At 40.4% G+C, this 24,800-nt stretch overlaps 1 protein-coding gene across 2 annotated transcripts; it reads right to left on the bottom strand.

Annotated features, from left to right (window-relative positions):
- Positions 1–4,097: 4,097 nt before the first annotated feature.
- Positions 4,098–24,376, bottom strand: LOC127411937 (BTB/POZ domain-containing protein 9-like). 2 transcript variants are annotated; one of them, XM_051647869.1, is made up of 11 exons: positions 23,931–23,981; positions 22,972–23,183; positions 19,975–20,338; positions 18,791–19,058; positions 18,191–18,413; positions 17,621–17,740; positions 16,665–16,774; positions 12,124–12,313; positions 10,301–10,408; positions 6,704–6,782; positions 4,098–4,662 (listed from the first exon to the last, which is right to left on the bottom strand). In XM_051647869.1, the coding sequence occupies exons 2-11, from the start codon at positions 23,154–23,156 to the stop codon at positions 4,489–4,491; spliced, it is 1,821 nt and encodes a 606-aa protein (XP_051503829.1). In that variant the 5' UTR covers positions 23,157–23,183; positions 23,931–23,981; the 3' UTR covers positions 4,098–4,488. The 2 variants fall into 2 exon arrangements, with proteins under 2 accessions (XP_051503829.1, XP_051503828.1); XM_051647868.1 differs by having other exon boundaries at positions 4,099–4,662; positions 23,714–24,376.
- Positions 24,377–24,800: the final 424 nt, after the last annotated feature.

Genomic DNA, 24,800 nt, shown 5'->3' with positions numbered 1-24,800 from the left:
GAGAACCGGCTTGACAACTTAAATAATAATTTAATGAACAACTTAAACAAAAACACACAACCATAAACACACACACAGTATAGCTGCCTGTAATTCTCTCTCTCTCGAACTGTCGTCCCCGGCCGCCTTTATCCCTTGCGCACCCCATCAGGCTGATTGGGGACCGGGCGTGCGTCATTCCAGCCCGGCCCCGCCCTCCTCGGCTCTACAACACCTTATGAATATGGTCTCTTTGTGGCGTTATTCACCTCATCCTAAGCTTATAGAAACAAACACAGGCCTGCCATCACCAAAGTACTTCCAGCTCCATCCCTTTTTCAACTGGAAACCAGAGCATAGTATAATGGAAAGGCTTAGAAATAATTACATCCTGCCTTGTCTTTATAGCTGTACAAAACCTCATGTTGTGTCTTCTGGTGTGGATAGACCCAGAGTAATTCTTGGTACTAGTGGGCAATATTACATCCTTGCTTCTTGTCTATGCTGTAAGGCTTGCAAACAATACTGGTTCACAGATAAACCCCAGTGGCTGGACATGCTACCACAGCATTTCAGCAACATCTTGCCAGCCTTCCTCGCCCAAAAAAAGGCAATCTGTAAAACGGTGATGGATGAACTTAGGCACTCTGGAAAATCACCTAAAGATATGGAAAACCAGCTTTCTGAGGAGCTTCACCTTAAATATGAAAGAGCCCACCTTGCCTACCTGCTCAGCGAACAGAACACCAAAGATGCTGAAGCAGAGCTGTATGGGCAGAGGACCACCATGGGATCCCTAAGGAAGGATGACACACCAGCACTGTTTGGGGGTTACGAGGACACTGATGGGTGGTTTGGGGTGTCTGTGACAGCACATTATCTGGTAGAATGCCTTCTTCAAGAATATCAGCGGCAGGAGGTTGCTCTCACACAGATCCTACAAGGCACTTTTGACACCACCACTGCCCATTGCTGCTTCTCCCCCGTGCAGCTCACAGTGGACCCATCAAAACAGGTGGACGAGTCTTTGTGTTGGATTACAGATGGACAGATCCCATAAGAAATGCCACTGATGGTCTCTTGGTGAAGCACCATGGAAGCAAGGACCTCCTTAAAAGAGTAGAAGCTGATTATGTTGCTATGGTACAGACTTGTTTGCACTGACCCCAACAGCCTTCTGTACTCAACAGCACTTAAGCAGGTACATAAAACACCTTGCTAAAAAAAAAAAAAAGTACACAAATGCTTTCTCAACATCAGCCTAGAAAAGCTCCAGAAAACACAACACTTATGGCAGCATCTTAACTCAGGAAGTGAAACCATCAGTTTCCCAGTGAAAACACTCCCACCTGCTCCTATCAATCCACCTGCAAAGAATGTCCCCCCGAGGATGTCCCTTTGGAAGTCCACCACAAGCTCCTTGGTCTTGCTGACATTGAGGGAGAGGTTGTGCTCCTGGCACCATGTCAGAGTGTGCACCTCCTCTCTGAAGGCTGTTTCATCAGTCAGTGATCAGGCCTACCACCGTCGTATCATCAGCAAACTTGATGATGGCATTGGAGCTGTGTGTTGCCACACAGTCATGTGTGTAGAGGGAGTACAGGAGTGGGCTGAGAACACAGCCTTGCGGGGCTTCAGTGTTGAGGAGATGTTACCTCCCATTCTGACCACCTGACGTCTGCCTGACAGGAAGTCCAGGATCCAGCTGCACAGCGAGCTGTTCAAAATCATGTCTTTCTTTTTTCCAAATGGGAAAGAGCAGTGTGTAGTGTAAATGCAATGACATTATCAGTGGAGCAATTGCCTCTGTGAGCAAACTGTAGTGGGTCCAGGGAGGCAGGCAACACAGAGTAGATGTTGTCTCTGATAAGCTTCTCAAAGCACTTGGACATCTTGAAGCATGTGGGAACCACAGACAGTAAGAGGGAGAGATTAAATATACATAAAAACACCCGCTAATTGATCCGCTACAGAGACAGTAAGTGAACTAACCTCTGCTGCATCTGGCGTGGGAGTTCTCTCCTTGGAGGCGATGTTGTCTTCCTCAAAACGAGAATAGAAAGTGTTTAGCTCGTCTGGAAGAGATGCGGTGGTGTTCACAGTGGAGTGTTTAGTCACTCTTAAGTGATTATGTTGATTCCCTGCCGAATACTCCTTGCATCGGTGGTGTTGAACTGTTGAACTGTGCTTCCACTTTGTTCTTGTATTGCTTTTTGGCTGATTTGATGGTTTTGCGTAGAGTATAACTGGCATGTTTATACTCCTCCGTGTTCCCTGAATTAAAAGCAGAGGTACGCACATTAAGTGCTGCATGAACATTGCCGTTAATCCACAGATTCTGCTGGGGGTAGAACCGTATTGTTTTGGTCAGCACGTTTTCTATGCACTTCCTTGTGAAACACGTTACGGTATCCGCGTAGACCTTGATGTCGTCATCAGAAAATCTCCCAGTCCACGTGACCAAAACAGTACTGTAGCATAGAGTCTGATCGGTCCGACCAGCACTGGACCGTTCTGAGGGTGGGAGCTTCCCGTTTCAGTTTCTGTCTGTAAGCAGGCAGAAGCAGAACGGAAGAGTGGTCCGATTTTCCAAATGGTGGGTGGGGGAGGGATTTGTAAGCATCCCAGTAGGGAGAGTAGCAGTGATCCAAAACCCATTCCCCCTGTGTGCTGCATGTGATATGTTGGTAGTATTTAGGCATGATTGTCCTGAGGTTGGCTTTGTTAAAGTCCCCTGTAACAATGAACATGGCCTCAGGGTGTGCGGTCTCCTGCTCACTTATACTCCCATACAGCTCCCTTAGTGCTTGCTCTGTGTTGGCTTGTGGAGGAATGTACACGGCTGTGATGATGACCACCGTGAATTTTCTTGGTAGCCAGAATGGTTGGCACAGTAGCATTAGGTATTCCAGATCAAGGGAGTTAAGAGACTTGATAGAGTGTACGTTCCTTCGATCACACCATGAATTGTTGATCATAAAACATACGCCCCCTCCTCTGCTTTTCCCCAAGAGATCATTAGTTCTGTCCACATGATGCACGGAGAACCCCATAGGCTCGATTGCCAAGTCTGGAACCTCAGTAGACATCCAAGTTTCTGTAAGGCAGATAATGCAGCAGTCTCACATCTCTTGTTGGTAGGAGATTAGTGCCTTAACTTTGCAGAGATTGTCATCCAGAGACTGAACATTACCCAGAAGAATGCTGGGTAGTGGAGGTAATCTGGTGCGTTGTCTGACCTTGACGAGGACGCCGGCTCTCTTTCCACTTTTCCACCTACGTTTCCGCGGTCGCAGCCGCATGTTCCAAACAAAGGGCTCTGTTGCTGTGTTTGTAAACAGAGCATCATCAGCATTGTGGAACTCAAAGCTTGGTTTGCGATGTGAGACTGAAAAGCCAATGTCCAGAATAGTTTGTCTGTCATATACAATAACACTGATGACATCTAACACAAAAATAACATGAATTAAGAATATTAAAAACAAAAAACTGCTAAATTGTGTCGGAGCTCGCAACATGGCTGCCATCCTCGGCGCCACTTATAAATATCTTCCTGGATTTCCTCTCCAGACCATAATGCCGGTCGCACACTAGGTAGACCAGCACCAAAACCAACATAAAACCAGCCTAGAAATTCATGCTGGTCTTTTCTAGCAGGGTACTAGGGTCCTAGTTTTTGTTACCACTCACACACTCTCCATCTGCCGGTCTCCATCACTCTCCAGCCCTTGGGGAAGTCTCTTGATTGCGATGAGGAAGTTTGGTAGGATGCATCTGTTCCTGCTTGCTTAATAAAGGCAGTATTATGGTGTCACTCACCCGTCTGTACCTGATTGAAACTCAGGATTTATTATATACCCTTAGAGATAGAGGCATGTTAATATGTGCTCTGACTCAAGAGGCTCTCTGGTGCTCGCCATCTGTTTAATTGTCTCTATCTTTATCTCCATCACCTGCGAAAAAATCAGCCCTGATTCTGGATGTAAAGCTTATGTTGCAAATGCAACTCATCTTGATATTCATTAATATTTGTGAGCACCATGAAAATATGAGTTAAACAAACTAAAAAGACAAAGAAGTTTGGAACATTGCAAACAGAGGCAAAAACCAGTCTGTGATCCTTAATTTTTTTATTTAGCAATTATCTGAACATAATAAAATAAGTGCGTATGACTGACAGTCAATGGCCAAAACCCAGTGAACTGCCTAGCTGTCTATTGCCTACACAGGAAGCTACCTTCTAAGGCAGCATTTTTTTGCATTGTGAGCATATCTATGATACTCTAAAATGCTGCCTACATAGGCAGCTCACTAGGTTTTGGAACAGAGCCTTTATTATTATCATCAATACGTTATATCAATCAGCTCGAGTATTTCCTTATAAATATAAAGAGTTCTTTATTTAGCAGCACATAACCTTCAGAACAAACACAAGCCCATGAGATGAGCATGTGTGTTTTGTCATACTTATGCAAGTGTGCAGCATTGAGAATAGGCTACATCCACAGTCTATGTGTGCGAGGAGGATAAGGAGGATGATGTGGAGGGTTTCTGGGACATCAGGCTTTGAGAATGGGAGTTCTGGGTACTGCAGTCCGGTTTGGGCTGATCTGGACCAGGACTTCCTTCTTTAACAACTCTGTCCACCTGTGCTGGACACTCAAAGTGAACACAGTGGAACACCTAGTAGAGACAAGGTGAGAAATGTTGTGTATTAGGGCTTCAAAACTTTGTAAAAAAAAAAAAAAAAAATGTTTATTTTGAAAATATTGTAATTGCAATACGATCTGCAACATGATTGTGGTGATGGAGGCGTGAGCGAGCACTGATTTGTGAATGGAGAGTGAGGCCAGGAGGAATGAATGGGAAGGACTCGCACCCGTGTATAATTTCTCTAACAGCTGTTCTGTGTTTCAGTGAGCGGCGTTGGGGAGATAAAGGGGAGACGAGAACCCAGAGGAGAGAGAGAACTGAACCTGTGTGTGTGCTATGGCTGAAAAGTCCAAACAGAGTATAATTGTTCAGAGTGAATAAAGTTTTTGTTAGTGTTTAAGCCAGCTCCCACTTCCTCCTTTCTACACCTGTAAAGGGCTGTGTTACAGTGGTGCTAAAACCTGGGAATTGTGAGCAAAATTCACCGTCATGGAGTCCTCGCCCTTCGCCGAACTTATCAAGACCCTAACATCCACCAAAATAAACATCAGACTCTGCTTGAGCTGCTTTAGGAACAGGAGCAGTGCTTCCAGGCCCTCCTGCAAGCTCAAGCAGATGACTGACAGGTGCTACGGAGCTTGATAACCCAGACGGATTCTACTGCCGCAACCCTGACTGCCGCCCCCGCCATTTCCCACTTCACACTCATGAAGAAGATGACTCGGAGGCATTCATAGAGTTGTTTGAGAGGGCGGCGGAAGCATCGGGATGCATTCGCCCAGCAGCTCCGTGAAGCCTGTCACAGGTGGCTGCTGGCAGAGGAGCATGATGCCAACGAAGTGGTAGATCTTGTGGTGCTGGAACAATTAATCGCCTGGTTGTCGAGAAGAACCGCCGAATGGGTCCAGTGCCACCGTCCGGCGTCACTAGACCAGGCTGTCCAACTGGTGGAGGACCATCTGGCGGCGTATCTGGGGGCTGGCGAGCGCTCTTTTCTCACTCTCTCACCATTCCGCCTCTCCATCCTCCCTTCTTCCCGTTCCTGCTCCCCGGAACCGTGGGTCCCAGCCCCTGAAACCTGCTTCCCGGACCCTGGGCTTCCCCAACCCTCCTGTTCCCCCTGTGGCTGTCTCCTCTCACTCACAGGTTGGCGACTCCGCAGCCACTGGTGCGGGCGTAAAACCTGGGCCAGTCTGCTGGTGCTGTGGGAAGCCCGGGCATTTCCAGGACCAATACCAGCTGATGGAGTTGGGGGCGTTGGTTCGAATTCCCCGATGCGCCACAGGCTGCCCCCGATCGAGCTGGGATGTACCGGATACCGGTGAGTATCCAATGGGTTACATATCAAGCCTTGATGGATTCAGGCTGTAATCAAACCTCAATTCATCAATGCTTGGTTCAAGGAGAGGCATGGGGATATTCACGAATGCCCGTCATTATTCAATTCAAAGGGCAAAAGCATAGAATAGAGGTGGCGGTTAGTCCCCGCCTCACCCATCCACTGATTTTGGGTACGAATTGGCTGGCCTTTCAAACGTTATTACGGGGAATATAAGTGGATGGGTCCTGCATTCGGGCTTCCCGGTGAAAAGTCCAAACAGAGCATAATTGTTCAGAGTGAATAAAGTTTTTAAGCTGGCTCCTGCTTTCTCCTTAATACACCTAAAAAGGGCTGTGTTACAATGATAAACATTTATCTCATATTGCTGGCACATCAAGACTATAACAAGAAAGGCATAAAATCACACTAAAACAGCAATTCTCATTCTGAACATGGTGTGAAAAGTTACAAACTACAGTAGCAAGCAATGCCTTTTGTCTCCAAATCAAGTAATATGTTGCACACTCTCTAATGCCAAGTTAATCTTGAAGGGTGTTCACACTTGTTCTCCTTTAAAGAATTAAACTCAAACCACTTTTAATTGATTCAGAAGTGAACTTAGCCTGAAAGCATTTTTTGGGACCCATTATAAATTATATTATTGTAATATAATACTGAATTATTATTCAGTAATAGACTTACATGTTCTCATGATCTTAAATAGGATTGTACATGATCTCATTGTCTTACCTCGTTTGCAGTGTTATGAGTTCCCACGATACGTATGAAGGATGCAGGTTGTCTATCAAAAACCAGAGTCTGCCAGGACCTGTCAAAATCATGTAAGAACTAACTACACATTATAACTATTTCAGTTTTATGTAAATACTGGGAGAAAATAAGATGTAAAAATTAGAGGTCGACTGATAGTGGATTTTGCCGTTACCGATAACCAATGTGTTGGAAATGGCCAATAACCAATTAATTGGCCAATAGTTAAAAAAAAATAAAAATCATTTATAGAATGATTAAACATTCCTTAGTCTTTTTTACTATGAAGGGCACAGACTTGGAACAGTGCCCTCTATGTAAGTATTTATCAAATTAAGCTTTTTATAGCTTATATATTTAACCAAATTAAGTGTTTATATATATATATATATATATATATATATATATATATATATATATATATATATAGTTGAAGTCAGAAGTTTACATACACCTTAGTTTGTGATTAAAGTTTAAATGTATTTGGCTAAGTTTTTCACAAGTCCTGACATTTAATCATAGAAAACATTGCCTGTATTAGGTCAGTTAGGATCACTATGTGAATGTGAAATGTCAGGACAATAGTAGAGAGAATGATTTATTTCAGCTTTTATTTCGTTCACCACATTTCCAGTGGGTAATATGTTTACATACACTTTGTTAGTATTTTGTTTAACTTAGGTCAAGCATTTTGGGTAGCCTTCCACAAGCTTCTCATTTCAAGTTGCTTGAATTTTGGCCCATTCCTCCAGAGAGAACTGGTGTAACTGAATCAGGTGTGTAGGCCTCCTTGCTCGCACATGCTTTTTCAGTTCTGCCCACAAATTTTGTGATGGCCACTCCGATACCTTGACTTTGTTGTCCATAAGCCATTTTGCCACAACTTTGGAGGTATGCTTGGGGTCATTGCCCATTTGGAAGACCCATTTGCAACCGAGCTTTAACTTCCTGGCTGATGTCTTGAGATGTTGCTTCAATATATCCACATAATTTTCCTTCCTCATGATGCCATCTATTTTGTGAAGTGCACCTGTCCCTCCTGCAGCAAAGCACCCCACAACATGATGCTGCCACCCCCTTGCTCCACATTTGGGATGGTGTTCTTCAGCTTGCAAGCCTCACCCTTTTTCCTCCAAACATAACAATGGTCATTATGGCCAAACAGTTAAATTTTTATTAGACCAGAGGACATTTCTCCAAAAAGAAAGTTCTTTGTCCCCGTGTGCACTTGCAAACTGTAGTCTGGCTTTTTTATGGCAGTTTTGGAGCAGTGGCTTCTTCCTTGCTGCGCAGCCTTTCAGGTTGTCGATATAGGACTTGTTTTACTGTGGATATAGATATTTGTCTACATGTTTCCTCCAGCATCTTCACAAGGTCCTTTGCTGTTGTTCTGGGATTGATTTGCACTTTTTGCACCAAACTATGTTCATCTCTAGGAGACAGAATTTGTCTCCTTCCTGAGCGGTATGATGGCTGCGTGGTCCCATGATGTTTATACTTGCATACTATTGTTTGTACAGATGAACGTGGTACCTTCAGGCATTTGGAAATTGCTCCCAAGGATGAACCAGACTTGTGGAGAGCCACAATTGTTTTTCTGAAGTCTCGGCTGATTTCTTTTGATTTTCCCATGATGTCAAGTAAAGAGGCACTGAGTTTGAAGGTAGGCCTTAAAATACATCCACAGGTACACCTCCTATCAGAAGCTAATTGGCTAATTGTCTAAAAGCTTGACATCATTTTCTGGAATTTTCAAAGTTGCTTAAAGGCACCGTAACTCTGTGTATGTAAACATCTGACCCACTGGAATTGTAATATAGTCAATTAAAACTGAAACAATCTGTCTGTAAACAATTTTTGGAAAAATTACTTGTGTCATGCACTAAGTAGATGTCCTAAACAACTTGCCAAAACTATAGTTTGCTAATATTAAATCTGTGGAGTGGTTATTTTTTTTTTTAAAGACTTCAACTTACGTGTATGTAAACTTCTGACTTCAACTGTGTATATCAGAATGAGCTTTATTGCCAAGTATGCTTACACATACAAGGAATTTGTCTTGGTGACAGGAACTTCCAGTACACAACAATACAAAAACAGCAACAAGACTTTTAAAAAATAATTAAAATTGAATAAAAAATAGATAAATATTGAAAAGAAAATAGTATATATAGAATATACAATAAACAACTAATATATATATATATATACACACACACACACACACACACACACAGGTGCATCTCAATAAATTAGAATTAGTTCATTTATTTCAGTAATTCAACTCAAATTGTGAAACTCGTGTATTAAATAAATTCAATGCACACAGACTGAAGTAGTTTAAGTCTTTGGTTCTTTTAATTGTGATGATTTTGGCTCACATTTAACAAAAACCCACCAATTCACTATCTCAACAAATTAGAATATGGTGACATGCCAATCAGCTAATCAACTCAAAACACCTCTAAAGGTTTCCTGAGCCTTCAAAATGGTCTCTCAGTTTGGTTCACTAGGCTACACAATCATGGGGAAGACTGCTGATCTGACAGTTGTCCAGAAGACAATCACTGACACCCTTCACAAGCCACAAACATTCATTGCCAAAGAAGCTGGCTGTTCACAGAGTGCTGTATCCAAGTATGTTAACAGAAAGTTGAGTGGAAGGAAAAAGTGTGGAAGAAAAAGATGCATAACCAACCGAGAGAACCGCATCCTTATGATTGTCAAGCAAAATCGATTCAAGAATTTGGGTGAACTTCACAAGGAGACATTTTGGAGCACTTCATGCTTCCTTCTGCTGACCAGCTTTTTAAAGATGCTGATTTCATTTTCCAGCAGGATTTGGCACCTGCCCACACTGCCAAAAGCACCAAAAGTTGGTTAAATGACCATGGTGTTGGTGTGCTTGACTGGCCAGCAAACTCACCAGACCTGAACTCCATAGAGAATCTATGGGGTATTGTCAAGAGGAAAATGAGAAACAAGAGACCAAAAAATGCAGATGAGCTGAAGGCCACTGTCAAAGAAACCTGGGCTTCCATACCACCTCAGCAGTGCCACAAACTGATCACCTCCATGCCACGCCGAATTGAGGCAGTAATTAAAGCAAAAGGAGCCCCTACCAAGTATTGAGTACATATACAGTAAATGAACATACTTTCCAGAAGGCCAACAATTCACTAAAAATGTTTTTTTTATTGGTCTTATGATGTATTCTAATTTGTTGAGATAGTGAATTGGTGGGTTTTTGTTAAATGTGAGCCAAAATCATCACAATTAAAAGAACCAAACACTTAAACTACTTCAGTCTGTGTGCATTGAATTTATTTAATACACAAGTTTCACAATTTGAGTTGAATTACTGAAATAAATGAACTTTTCCACGACATTCTAATTTATTGAGATGCACCTGTATGTATATATATATATATATATATATATACACACATATACATATACAGGTGCATCTCAGTAAATTATAAAAAAAATTCGGCACAGATTAATCGGTAAAACCGATGTATCAGTCTACCTCTGGTAAAAATGAGTAAAATAGAAAATGAAGCCATATGCACTGACCTGCATGCCACTTTAGTTTGGTCTACGACCCTCACCCAGTGTTGCTGATTTGTGGACAGCTCCACATAATAGCTATAGCTTCTATCATCACAGTCCCACAGTAGCAACCTACACACAAAGAGAGTCCACAAGCAAAACTGCATTAATATGTCTCAGATTAAACACATTGAATTCAAGGACTTAATGGCTTAGACGAGGTTAGTGCATGACTCGTCACCCTAAGCCCGTGTTAACACATGAACTATGCGTTTAATGGCCACTAAATTAGACCACTCCCATTCCTTAAAGGAATATTCTGGGTTTAATACAAGTTAAGCTCAGTCGACAGCATTTGTGGCATAATGTTGATTTCCACAGAAAACATTTTGACTTCTCTCCTTTTCTTCACAAAAAGCAAAAATCGAGATGAGGCACTTACAATGGAAAAGAATGGGACCAATCCATAAATTTTAAAATACACACTGTTTCAATATTATAGCCACAAGATGTAAACAATAAAAGCTTTTCTGTGCAATTTTACTGCCAATTTTGTAACTTAAGGCTGTAAACCCTAAAACGACCCTAAAAACAACGATTTAAAAAAACTTTACAGATCAAATAATACACAAGATTAAAAGAAGAATTAATGTAAATGCTTTTATAAAATTATAAGCTTTACGTTTCTGCCTTTAAACCCTCCAAACATTTGTCCCATTGACTTCCACTGTAAGTGCCTCACTGTAACATCGTTTACTGCTTTTTTTTTTTTTTTTTTTTTTAAATAAAAGGAGGGACAACTTGAAATTATTTTTGTGGTAATCAACATTATGCCACAAATAAGAGGTAAACCGATATATCTGTTTTACAGATTAATCGGTGCCAATAGTTGCTTTTTGGAACTATCGGTTATCAGCAAAAATCTATTCCGATTGTTGCAGATATATATATATATATATATATATATATATATATATATATATATATATATTTTATAATTTTGTCATTTGAAAATAGAGTCCCTGGTGTGTTTCGGGCTTGTTTGGTGCATTATGCACCAAATCTTAATTTTATCTGGTTATTATTGTGATGTTCTGGGATTTAATTCATGTTGGACTCTTTGTCTTTGTCATAGCAAAGAAAGAATTTGAATTTTTTTTGACATTCTATAAATTGATTTAAAAAAAAAAAAATCAGCCAATTAACCGGTTATCGGCCTTTCACACCATCTTAATTATAGATATTGGCAAAATCCACTATCAGCCGACCTCTACTACAAATGCTGCTGATTGAGCTTAACTTGTATTGAACCCGGAATATTCATTTAATTAGACCCCTCCCATCCCTCTCTCCAAAACCCCACCCTCCAAAGACATGTCAGCCAAACCAATGTAAACAAATCTGCAAACATAAAAGGCAGAAAGCACAGTACATGACTCTTTGTACTGTTTACAGAGCCTAGGGCTGTCAAAGAGAAAAGTGTGATTTCACAGGACACCTATTGTAGCGACAACTGTCAGTGGTTTAGTAAATAATGGATTAGACTTCAGTTTCACAGCTACCACAAAGCATATGTCTTCAAAAGACTTATAAAGAAATGTAGTGTTGGGTTTGTATGGACTACTTTTATGATACGGTTATGTTGTTTTTGGAGCTTGACAGCATCTGTCACTATTCACTTTCGGTGAAAACACTTTGTGAACACTCTGCTACACTCCTTTTGTGTTCCAGAGAAAAAAGGGTTTGGAACAACATGATGGTGAGTAAATGGCAACAGAATTTTCATTTTTAGGCAAACAACTCCTTTAACTTGTATAGAATCCAAAACATTCTTTTCAGTTTCGTACCGCATTGAACCCAGCATGTAAGGTTGAGCGAGCTGGACAACGATGGCTCCAGATCCCAGCTGATGGCAAGTGTATCCAGAGTCCCAGTCATAGTGGCTGGTGTCCCCGTTCAGCAAGGCATTCCTACTGCGACTTACTCCCTCTATTACACTAGCACACGCCTGCACGGTTGCCACATTCTCTGTGGGAACTGCAGGGAGACACGGAGGAGGTGGCGTGTTACAGTAGCAAGAGTATCCACACATTTTGACCAAAGGATTTCCATGACTTCTACAATCATTCTATATATATATATATATATATATATATATATATATATATATATATATATATATATATATATAAATAAAATAAAAACATTTCATGGAGACTGTATTTACAAAAAGCAAGTAAGTAAACAAATTAATATTCACTACAGAAATTTCCGTGACTTTTCCAGGCCTGGAAATCACAAATTAAAGGTGCACTCAGAAATTTTTTCCTCATTAAAAAGTTTAACTTCTAAAGAAATTAATAGTAAGTTTAAAACATACACTGGTGGCCCAAAGTTTGGAATAATGTACAGATTTTGCTCTTATGGAAAGAAATAGGTACTTTTATTCATCAAAGTGGCATTCAGCTGATCACAATGTATAGTCAGGACATTAATAACGTGAAAAATTACTATTACAATTTGAAAACAAAGGTTCAGAACTTCTTAAACTACTTCAAAGAGTTCTCATCAAAAAAAATCCTCCATGTGCAGCAATGACAACTTTGTAGATCCTTGGCATTCTAGCTGTCAGTTTGTCCAGATACTCAGGTGACATTTCACCCCACGGTGTGGCTGTCTTGTTCTCACACACCTTACAGTCTAGCTGATCCCACAAAAGCTCAATGGGGTTAAGATCCATAACACTCTTTTCCAATTATCTGTTGTCCAATGTCTGTGTTTATTTGCCCACTCTAACCTTTTCTTTTTGTTTTTCTGTTTCAAAAGTGGCTTTTTCTTTGCAATTCTTCCCATAAGGCCTGCACCCCTGAGTCTTCTCTTTACTGTTGTACATGAAACTGGTGTTGAGCGGGTAGAATTCAATGAAGCTGTCAGCTGAGGACATGTGTGGCGTCTATTTCTCAAACTAGAGACTCTGATGTACTTATCCTCTTGTTTAGTTGTACATCTGACCTTCCACATCTCTTTCTGTTCTTGTTAGAGTCAGTTGTCCTTTGTCTTTGAAGACTGTAGTGTACACCTTTGTATGAAATCTTCAGTTTTTTGGCAATTTCAAGCATTGTATAGCCTTCATTCCTCAAAACAATGATTGACTGACGAGTTTCTAGAGAAAGCAGTTTCTTTTTTTGCCATTTTTGACCTAATATTGACCTTAAGACATGCCAGTCTATTGCATACTGTGACAACTCAAAAACAAACACAAAGACAATGTTAAGCTTCATTTAACAAACCAAATAGCTTTCAACTGTGTTTGATATAATGGCAAGTGATTTTCTAGTACCAAATTAGCAATTTAGCATGATTACTCAAGAATAAGGTGTTGGATTGATGGCTGCTGGAAATGGGGCCTTTCTAGATTTGATCAAAAATGACTTTTTTCAAATAGTGATGGTGCTGTTTTTTTACATCAGTAATGTCCTGACTATACTTTGTGATCAGTTGAATGCCACTTTGGAGAATTAAAGAACCAATTTCCTTCCGAAACAGCAAAATATGTACATTATTCCAAACTTTTGGCCACCAGTGTATGTATAAAAACATGAGCACTCACATAAGATGAAGACTCATCAGTACCCTTATTAAAGCTGTTTTATTCTACAGGTGCATCTCAATAAATTAGAATGTTGTGGAAAAGTTCATTTATTTCAGTAATTCAACTCAAATTGTGAAACTCGTGTATTAAATAAATTCAATGCACACAGACTGAAGTAGTTTAAGTCTTTGGTTCTTTTAATTGTGATGATTTTGGCTCACATTTAACAAAAACCCACCAATTCACCATCTCAAAAAATTAGAATACATCATAAGACCAATAAAAAAAACATTTTTAGTGAATTGTTGGCCTTCTGGAAAGTATGTTCATTTACTGTATATGTACTCAATACTTGGTAGGGGCTCCTTTTGCTTTAATTACTGCCTCAATTCGGCGTGGCATGGAGGTGATCAGTTTGTGGCACTGCTGAGGTGGTATGGAAGCCCAGGTTTCTTTGACAGTGGCCTTCAGCTCATCTGCATTTTTTGGTCTCTTGTTTCTCATTTTCCTCTTGACAATACCCCATAGATTCTCTATGGGGTTCAGGTCTGGTGAGTTTGCTGGCCAGTCAAGCACACCAACACCATGGTCATTTAACCAACTTTTGGTGCTTTTGGCAGTGTGGGCAGGTGCCAAATCCTGCTGGAAAATGAAATCAGCATCTTTAAAAAGCTGGTCAGCAGAAGGAAGCATGAAGTGCTCCAAAATTTCTTGGTAAATGGGTGCAGTGACTTTGATTTTCAAAAAACACAATGGACCAACACCAGCAGATGACATTGCACCCCAAATCATCACAGACTGTGGAAACTTAACACTGGACTTCAAGCAACTTGGGCTATGAGCTTCTCCACCCTTCCTCCAGACTCTAGGACCTTGGTTTCCAAATGAAATACAAAACTTGCTCTCATCTGAAAAGAGGACTTTGGACCACTGGGCAACAGTCCAGTTCTTCTTCTCCTTAGCCCAGGTAAGACGCCTCTGATGTTGTCTGTGGTTCAGGAGTGGCTTAACAAGAGGAATACAACAACTGTAGCTAAATTCCTTGACACGTCTGTGTGTGGTGGCTCTTGATGCCTTGACCCCAGCCTCAGTCCATTCCTTGTGAAGTTCACCCAAATTCTTGAATCGATTTTGCTTGACAATCATAAGGCTGCAGTTCTCTCGGTTGGTTGTGCATCTTTTTCTTCCACACTTTTTCCTTCCACTCAACTTCCTGTTAACATGCTTGGATACAGCACTCTGTGAACAGCCAGCTTCTTTGGCAATGAATGTTTGTGGCTTACCCTCCTTGTGAAGGGTGTCAATGATTGTCTTCTGGACAACTGTCAGATCAGCAGTCTTCCCCATGATTGTGTAGCCTAGTGAACCAAACTGAGAGACCATTTTGAAGGCTCAGGAAACCTTTGCAGGTGTTTTGAGTTGATTAGCTGATTGGCATGTCACAATATTCTAATTTTTTGAGATAGTGAATTGGTGGGTTTTCGTTAAATATGAGCCAAAATCATCACAATTAAAAGAACCAAAGACTTAAACTACTTCAGTCTGTGTGCATTGAATTTATTTAATACACGTGTTTCACAATTTGAGTTGAATTACTGAAATAAATGAACTTTTCCACGACATTCTAATTTATTGAGATGCACCTGTACATGGAGAGGGTGCCCTCAGGGGGGCTGCCATGTTGGAATCAGATGACCAGCCAAATATTAGGGATGGGCATTTCAACAAAAAATTTGCAATTGTTTACTCGTAAATTAAAAAGGTCAGTTAAAAAATATCTAGTATGACCCGTACGTAAAATTTATATTTTATTTTATTCACAAACATTACCAAGAACAAAATAACCTTACTTCAACAAACTCTACTTTTCTTTTGGGAAAAAAAATAATAACTAATAAAAAATAAATAAATAAAAAAAACTGTAAAAAAACAATTGCACTCACCAGGACCTTACATAGAAACCAAACCAAACCAACCCTGACGGCATTAGGGTAATGCACATATATAAAATGAGTCTACATAAAGGCCATCATATTTTTATCATTTCACATTTTATTATTCTGAAAAACAAGTGGTGAAAGTTGGCTTTTTATAAAATACACTCTGTCTGTGTTCAGTGATTTAACACACTTACAGGTCTGATAAGCTTCAGAGTTTCTTGTACCGCTTCACATTTCCTTTCCACCATAAAAGCAGATCCTCTTCCGTTGGTTTGCATGACTCCAACAAGAACCGAATACCAATACAGCGGAATTCAATATGAATCAAAAGTATTGCCACACTTGGCTTTGCTTAAAAAAAAACAACCAAAAATAATTCCTTCTCAAGCAACACCTCGACAACACATATTTTCACAGCACCCCCAGTGCACTCACCTGTAACTGCGAGATTTGGTGAGAGATCCAGAGGGAAAGTACAGGATAATTAAGCACTGCCCACAGCAGACAAATGAATTTGAAATTTTCAAGGAATATACAATACTAATGGATTAAATTAATCATGGCTGACTGTGAATAGTGACTTTCTACAATGGCACTGGTAACAGAACACTATTGCGTTTGAATGGTGCTGGATCCACACCCCTAGGTGTCAGTGTAAGCCAAAGACAACATTTTAAAAAAATTAATGAGTGCCCCTTTAAATAGTCTGATATTTTCAGTTTTCCCTGACTGTGGGAACCCTGTGTAGCAGAGCTGAAATATGTGTAACTTATTTATTAACTTCCTGAATAATATTCTAATTTCAGCGGTTTGATATTTAAATAAAACAAAACATAGACTAGAAAAACTACATTACCTAGTAGGCCTTTCTCCAGGGTGAAAGGTCGCTGTGTGAACATGCATTCTAAAGCCACCAAATGAAAAACTTTGTTTACAGTGTTATGTGTTCCCACAACACGAATAAACCTGTATTCAGACAAAACACAAACAGAAAAAAAGTGTTCACATGCCAACCAGACTTCAATTTGGATGGCCTTTAAACTAAAAATTAGGGTTACGAAATTCAATGCATTATTTTCTGCTATTAATAGTTGACTGTTTAAAGCATAAAAAAAAAAATGAATGCAATTAATGCAGTATACGTTTTTTTAACTTTCTGAAACTTCACTAATGTTTTTCCCTACTTCCTGTGGCTAAAACTGACATATATACATTTTCAGTACACATTCGAATCGACCGCACAATGCATGCTTATTCATTGCGCCAGTGCATGTCACGTGCATAGTAAACACAAGAGCGGATTTACTGTATGGAGAATGGAGACTTCTAGCGGTGAGCCAGGTGTGGAAGAGATACGGGCAAGCTGCCGTATGTCTTCGCGTCGCCCAAAAATGCTCACTCACTATCATCTGAACCAGTGTCAAAAGCAAAACTGTCCAAAACAGACCCAGCGTGTGCACGACAGAGATTGAATGGCAGCCAGAGAAAAATTTTTTTTTTTCGATTTTAAACTTCAGCAAATGAAACTTCAGCATTCAATTTGTTATATATCTTTATGTAGTGTCTAATAATGTATTGACAATGTACACTTATGTTTATCTTGCCAATAAAGCTTGATATGAATTGAATCAGCCCATTTGATTTTATTATTAAAAAAAGTCCAATGGAAAACGGCAGAGATTTTGCACAAATGTCCACTGATTTTATGGCATTTATGCATATACTTGTATCAAAGATTTATGTTTGTAAAAATGTGTATAATTAACTCCGCGAAAAAACTGAATATTTTAACGTTTATATTTAAAAATTCACCTGCAGACTCGTGCTGGGAAATAAAGGTGTTGCCAGGAGCGACACAGAAACTTTGAGTGATCCACCACTCGTACCCAGTCCAGCTCATCCATAGACACTTCGATATAATAAGAGTATGACCTGCAGAAATGAGAGAGAAATACTACAGCTCATGATACATGTTTTACGAAGATAGCTCTCAAATCTCATTCACATTTGCACATTTTCAAATCAGAGTGTAAATCATTCATGAATACGTTCTTACATTAATTGTACCACTGAATTCAAAGAATGGTCTATATAACAATTTACATTCAAGTTTGTATTTGAATCTCTTCAATTTTGGTCTGTTCGTCACACAAAGATATCGTTGGCCATTAGAAATCTTGGAATATAGCGTGAACCACGTTTGGACTACTTTGGAGCTTTTAGCCATTTTTTTCACTGTTTGGAAAAGAGCAGCATGAACATACTGTCTAACTTCTTATTTGTTCCACAGATAAAAGGAAGTCATACAAGTTTGGAACAACATTAGTAAATGATGACATAATTTTCATTTTTGGGTGAACAATTCTTTTAATTAAGCGTTACCTGCTGTCCTTGTCCCAAAGAAGTAGACGCATGTGGTTGATGATAAACGGTTGACCCAAGCGCACCTGGATGCCTGAGGCTCGACCCTCATCTTCTATAGGGTGTCTGGTGAAGCCATGGTCCAGATCATAATTCTGTGTGTCTCCATCCAGGAGAGCAGACTTCAGTTCACCCTTTGTCACCACAGCGCCATGCTTCATAGTGGCAATGTTCTCCTCTGGGACTACAAGACACACAAAAGACCATTGGATACATTATAAATAAAACAAAAACACTGAAAAATAATAAACAAGCCTGCAAGATTGATTAACAGACGTGCTACTTCTCCCTCATTGCAGTTCCAATGATTGTTTGTTTTTTCCAGTGAACAGCACTTTGCTGTGCTCACACACAGATGGCAGATTTGCTGTCATGTCTAATGTAGTTTTTAACTGCTCAGCCTTTTTGTAAAGCCTACATTACATTATGACAGATTCAAAAAATCAAAGAAATTTACATTTGTGATGATATAACCCCCTTTAAAAAGTGATTTCTCTCATTAGTGGGTATAGTGTAAGCTGTGTGTGTATCTACAGAATGATAGAGAGAGGATAAACTGACTGAGCATGCCGCGGTAGTTGAGGTCCATGTCTCTGCTCTCCGAGCGGGTCTGTATGGCATCTAGCAGGTCATCTGGGCTGAGAAGGCCCGAGGGACGAACCACGTTCAGCATTTCAGAGAGAGTCATTAGAGGCAGTCGCACTGCTGACATCACTTTCTTTGAGTCCGGGCCCTCACCATAGTGGTGACACCAGCGACTGAGAGCCAGAAAGATCTCCTTCTCACTAGTAGCAAATGAATCTCTGCTCACAACTGTCAACAGGGCAGACTACAGAGAGGGGGGAAAAGTGAATTAGACAGTAAACAATTATAAAACTGACAGTTCAGCCTCTAAAATCCGACTGTATGAGCTATATTCAAAGCCATTGTAAAATAGCGAATATAAACACACCTGTGAGAGCACATTCTATATTAAAGGGATAGTTCACCTATAAATGAAAATTCTCTCATCATTTACTCACCCTCATGCCATCCCAGATGTGTATGACTTTCTTTCTTCTTCAGAACACAAACAAAGATTTTTAGAAGAATATCTCAGCTCTGTAGATCCATACAATGCAAGTGAAAGGGTACCACATTTTTGAAGCTCCAAAAAGCACATAAAGGCAGCATAAAAGTAATCCATACAACTCCAGTGGATTAATCCATGTCTTCTGAAGTGATCCAATTGACTTTTGGGTGAGAACAGACCAATATATAACTCCTAATTTCACTGTAAATCTTGCAATTGCAGTCTCTAGGCATGATCATGATTTCATGCTCGATTACACATTCAAGTGCTTAATGTATTCGCAGAGTGCTAGGAAGTGTAATCGAGCTTGAAATCACCATCACCAATGAGACTGCTGATGTCAAGCTTTATAGTGAAAAAGGTGTCTGTTCTCACCCAAAACCGATTGGATCGCTTCAGAAGACATGCATTAAAAAACTGGAGTCTTTTGAATAACTTTTGCTGCCTTTATGTGCTTTTTGGAGCTTTAAAGTTTTGGTCACCATTCACTTGCATTGTACAGAATGGATCTACAGAGCCGAGATATTGTTCTCAAAATCTTAATTTGTATTCAGCAGAAGAAAGAAAGTCATATACATCTGGGATGGCATGAGTGTGAGTAAATGATGAGGGAATTTTTATTTTTTGGTTGAACTATTCCTTTATAATGGTAACACAGGATGCTTAAACTCACCTTTGAAAGGGTGAGAAAGCCATCCGACTTTAACACTTCAGTGGCGTGCCGGTCCATGTAGGCACAGCATGCCTCGGCAAGCCCGCTCAGACAGTACAGACTAGCCATATCAAACACCAGACACACGTTCCGTGTGTTCAATAAAGTGCGGAGGAACTCGCAAATGGAGCCTTCTAGTGGTTGGAGGTCATAGCGATGCGCCAGCCCCAGAAAATCCAGCAAAGTCTCCTCTCTGGCTTCACTCAGTGTGGCTCGGCCCGTGTACAGGTACCGCAACAACATTGAAAAAGCCTCGGAACGTGTTTCCTCCAATCGGACCTCAGCCTGGGCCTGCGACTCCCTCAGTCCTCCGTATAGCAAAGCCCTGAAGAGGGGGAGTTGGAAAGAAAGAAACAAAGAAAAAACAGGTTGGGTTAAAAGCTGAGTTTCATTAAGATAAGGTTACAAAGCCTATTTTGTAAGTGAGAAACAACACCTTTACTAAGGTACAAAATCTATTTATTTTTTCCCCATCATAAAGGTTTTCACTGGAGAAAAGCCTCAATAGAGTGCAACAGTGATGCCCCCATTTTTCAGGGCGCTTTCACACTTGGTTCGATTGCTTGGACCGGACCTGAGTTTGTTTCCTCCACCTCCCGCTGCCCACACTGGTCTGTGTTCACATCATATTATTTGGGTCCGAACCACTGTCCGATTACGTCATCAACATGAATACAAGCGGTAACTAGGTAACAACTTGAGAAGACGTCACTGTGTTAAGTGAAGTATTAAAGTTTGTCTCTTTGGATTTACCACAAAAACTTGCCATGCACAGAACAAAACTTGTGTTTGTCTCCCGCGGATGCACTAACTGTGCCATGATGTGATGAATATTAGCGTTTGTCTACCGCTAGCCCGCGGATGCATTGCAAGAGATGTGAAGAATGTGAGCTGCTCTCTGAAGGGGATTTATTTTGACACAAGCAGGTTTGAGAAATGCATTATACAGCCTGCAAAGACGCAATTTATACATCATCACAAGCGGTTCACTTTTCAAGCAGACTCGTGTGCGGTTCATGGGTGCACATCCGAGTTTGGAAAACAGAGTTCACAGTATCCAAACGAACCAAATCGACCCCGACGTCATTTGACCCTGTGTGCGCACCTAAAGTTGAAAGCACCCTCAGTGGTCTTGGTTCCGGAAATATTGTTTCCATAGGCATTTAACAAAAGATGTCAATAAAGAGTTCTGAGCTTCAAACCAAATCAACCAGCTCTGAGATGAATCATAACATTAAAAACTTTAATATGCAGCTAAAAGACATTTTAATTTTAGAAAAAAGACAAAGGTACAATTAACTACTCATCCCGATTGCAAATGATGGAATGGAATCAGAAAGGACAGTACAATATAAACTATTGACTATAAGGCATCAGTTATAAGTATTAAATGCAACATATTTAAAGTTTAATGGAAAATGTCCATACATACACCTATTAGCCACAACATTAAATCCACCTGCCTAATATTGTAACGAGTATCCCCCTCGTGCCGCCAAAACTGCGCCAACCCGCATCTCAAAATAGCATTCTGAGATGATATTCTTCTCACCACAATTGTACAGAGTGGTTATCTGAGTTATCGTAGACTTTGTCAGTTCGAACCAGTCTGGCCATTCTCTGTTGACCTCTCTCATCAACAAGGCATTTCCATCCACAGATCTGCCGCTCACTGGATGTTTTTTTGTTTTTGGCACCATTAGGAGTAAATTCTAGAGACCGTTGTGTGTGAAAATCCCAGGAGATCAGCAGTTACAGATATACTCAAACCAGCCCGTCTGGTACCAATAATCATCCATGTGATTATCTAATCAGCCAGTCGTGTGGCAGCAGTGCAGTGCATAAAACCATGTAGATACGGGTCAGGAGCTTCAGTTAATGTTCACATAAACCATCAGAATGGGGAACAAATGTGATCTCAGTGGTTTAGACCGTGGCATGACTGGTTTTTTTTTGTTTTTTTATCCCCTTTTCTGCCAATTTGGAATGCCCAATTCCCACTTCTTAGTAGGTCCTCGTGGTGGCACGGTTACTCAATTCGGCTGGCGGATGACAAGTCTCAGTTGCCTCCACTTAGAAGACCGTCAATCCGCGCATCTTATCACGTGGCTCATTGTGCATGACACTGCGGAGACTCCGCATGTGGAGGCTCATGCTACTCTCTGCGATCCACACACAACTTACCAAATGCCCCATTGAGCGTGAGAACTACTAATCGTGACCACGTGGACGTTACCCCATGTGACGCTAACCTCCCTAGCAACTGGGCCAATCTGGAGTCACTCAGCACACCCTAGATTCGAACTCGCGACTCCAGGGGTGGTAGTCAGCGTCAATACTCACTGAGCTACCCAGGCCCCCCATAGCATGATTGTTGGTGCCAGACGGGCTCGTTTGAGTATTTCTGTAAATAGTGCCAAAAACAAAAAACATCCAGTTCTGCGGATGGAAACGCCTTGTTGATGAGAGAGGTCAACAGAGAATGGCCAGACTGGTTTGAACTGACAAAGCCTACGGTAACTCAGATTGTGGTGAGAAGAATATCATCTCAGAATGCTGTTCTGAGATGCAGGTTGGCGCTGTTTTGGCGGCACGAGGGGGGCCTACACAATATTAGGCAGGTGGTTTTAATGTTGTGGCTGATCGGTGTATATATGTTTAAGAGTTTAGGGAGATTGATTCAGTTAAGTCATTCTCAATGCTTCATGGGAATGAGCAATCACTGTGGAGCTCATTAACAAACACAGCTTCATCAAAAGCATATATTATCTCTAAACAACTTAAAAATCGTTTTGAAGTTCCTGTAGCTCAATTGGTAGAGAATGGTGTATGGCTTGAACACACTGCAAGTCACTTTGGATAAAAATATCTGCCAAATTCATGAGTATGCAAGGGATTTTAACTTCCAGAACCCTAATTTTGTATCCTATATATCTGCAACATCTCACAGCGAGTCACCTGAAATACTGGCAGCGGGCCGCTAGAATGACTCTGTGTGCGGGAAAGCACTTTTCCTCCACCAGGAAGGTGACATCACTGTATTCTTCACCAGGAACTAAAGCACCGAGCTGCTCTGAGAGGAGATGGAGGTGATCGATCTCAGCCGTAGAGCTCATCGACCGCAGAGGATGACTGTCACTCATGCCCACCGCTGGACAACACCTTCACATCTGAAACATGAAGAAGATGCACCTAGAATTTCATTCTGGCCAATGAAGAAGCTGGATCATTCTACCATGAAGTACCTTTTAGTGTCCCCATCATGTGTAATTTTAAAAAAAAAATATCTTCAATAATGTTAACCACCTTATAAGACTTTATTTTGCTCCATGTATCAAAAACATATACTCTAGAAAAGAAAACCTGTAAAAAGTCCAGAGGAAACAAAGGATGGAAAATGCAAATTATTTATATGGGTTTCAAGACAATGAAAATGATGTGTTGCAGGCACTTGGTTAACAGTAATACAAATAATGTTTAAATGGTTTGATCATTACAAAATTGTGCAGTAATATGTAACACAAAACAATAATAATATAGTAATATGTAGGCTAGTTAAAATTTTCCTACACTAATGATTGCTGTCACATATGTCTCAAGTCAATCAGATCATTCACTAACTGAAAAATGGCAGTGATAAACATGAATAGGCAGTGATAGATACATGATAAAAAATCAACAAAGAACGCTGCAAACTTACGCATGTGAAATTAAGATCTTGATATGATGAGAATATCTCTGACTTTTCAGCCTACATCGTCATTGACACTTACGACACTAATAAAGATTAATCTTCCCCTAAAGCAGGATGAGCCGACCACAAAGCTCTTTGATTCCAGTGAATAGCTGTATATGATCAACTACATTAGATACACATTTGCGAGCAATAAACCCACTTTTTCCAGTGATGAACCTACCGGATGTTTTTAAGTGCGCCCACAGGTAGTGTGTTAATGTTATAGCGCCTCTAGTGGATGCAACACATATTACTGTCTAGTAACTGTGACACAGCGCTGTCTTCCTCCAGGGGGCGCTTGGCGTGTCAGAATTACACTTCTTTCAAATCTCATGACCTTTTTCGCCTTATTGGAAACACTTGTACATTAAAAATGACATTTAAAAAAATATGTTACTTCCAAGTAACAAATGGCAATCTGCCCCAAAATCTCTATACAAAGATGTTTTTTTTTAAACGCTGAATTAGTAATCGAAAAACGACTGTGATTGGGCCCCTTTTGAAAATAACAAATACGTGCTGTTGCAGGAGCGGTCTGGACAATAATGTACACCTGAATTATGACACTGAAACACCTGAATAGCCATTGAGTTACACAGTGGTCACCACAGTGAACTGCTAAAATACGTCAATTATTATTGAAGACCAAAGTCACTTTTAAATGGAAGGTTACGCCATCCCAGATGTGTATGACTTTTTTTTTTTTTTTTAAATATCTCAGCTCTGTAGGTCCATACAATGCAAGTGAATGGTGGCCAGAACTTTGAGTCCCAAAAAGCTTATAAAGGCAGCAAAAATGTAATCCATGACCTCAGTGGTTAAATCTATATTTTAGGAAGCGATATGATATGAAACAAATCAATATTCAAGTCCTTTTTTTTAATATAAATCTTCTCTTTCATTTTAATTTTCATATTCTTCTTCGCATTATTAGCATTCTTTGTGCATATCGCCACCTACTGGGCAGGGAGGAGAATTATAGTTAAAAAGGACATAAATATTGATCTGTTTCTCACCCACACCTATCATATCTCTTCTGAAGACATGGATT

Source organism: Myxocyprinus asiaticus, chromosome 21 (genome assembly GCF_019703515.2).
Source record: "Myxocyprinus asiaticus isolate MX2 ecotype Aquarium Trade chromosome 21, UBuf_Myxa_2, whole genome shotgun sequence".
Lineage (NCBI taxonomy): Eukaryota > Metazoa > Chordata > Actinopteri > Cypriniformes > Catostomidae > Myxocyprinus > Myxocyprinus asiaticus.
Note: the sequence above shows the minus strand (reverse complement) of the source record. Positions and strands in the feature narration are given on the sequence as shown.

What these genes read in the sequence shown, in the direction of transcription:
- LOC127411937 (XM_051647868.1), bottom strand. Translation starts at nt 23,156, where the DNA reads ATGAGTGACAGTCATCCTCTGCGGTCGATGAGCTCTACGGCTGAGATC. An exon ending in CAACTACCGCGGCATGCTCA is followed by an intron (nt 18,414 to 18,790) that starts GTCAGTTTATCC and finishes TGTGTCTTGTAG; the next exon opens with TCCCAGAGGAGAACATTGCC. An exon ending in CTTTGGGACAAGGACAGCAG is followed by an intron (nt 17,741 to 18,190) that starts GTAACGCTTAAT and finishes TCATTTCTGCAG; the next exon opens with GTCATACTCTTATTATATCG.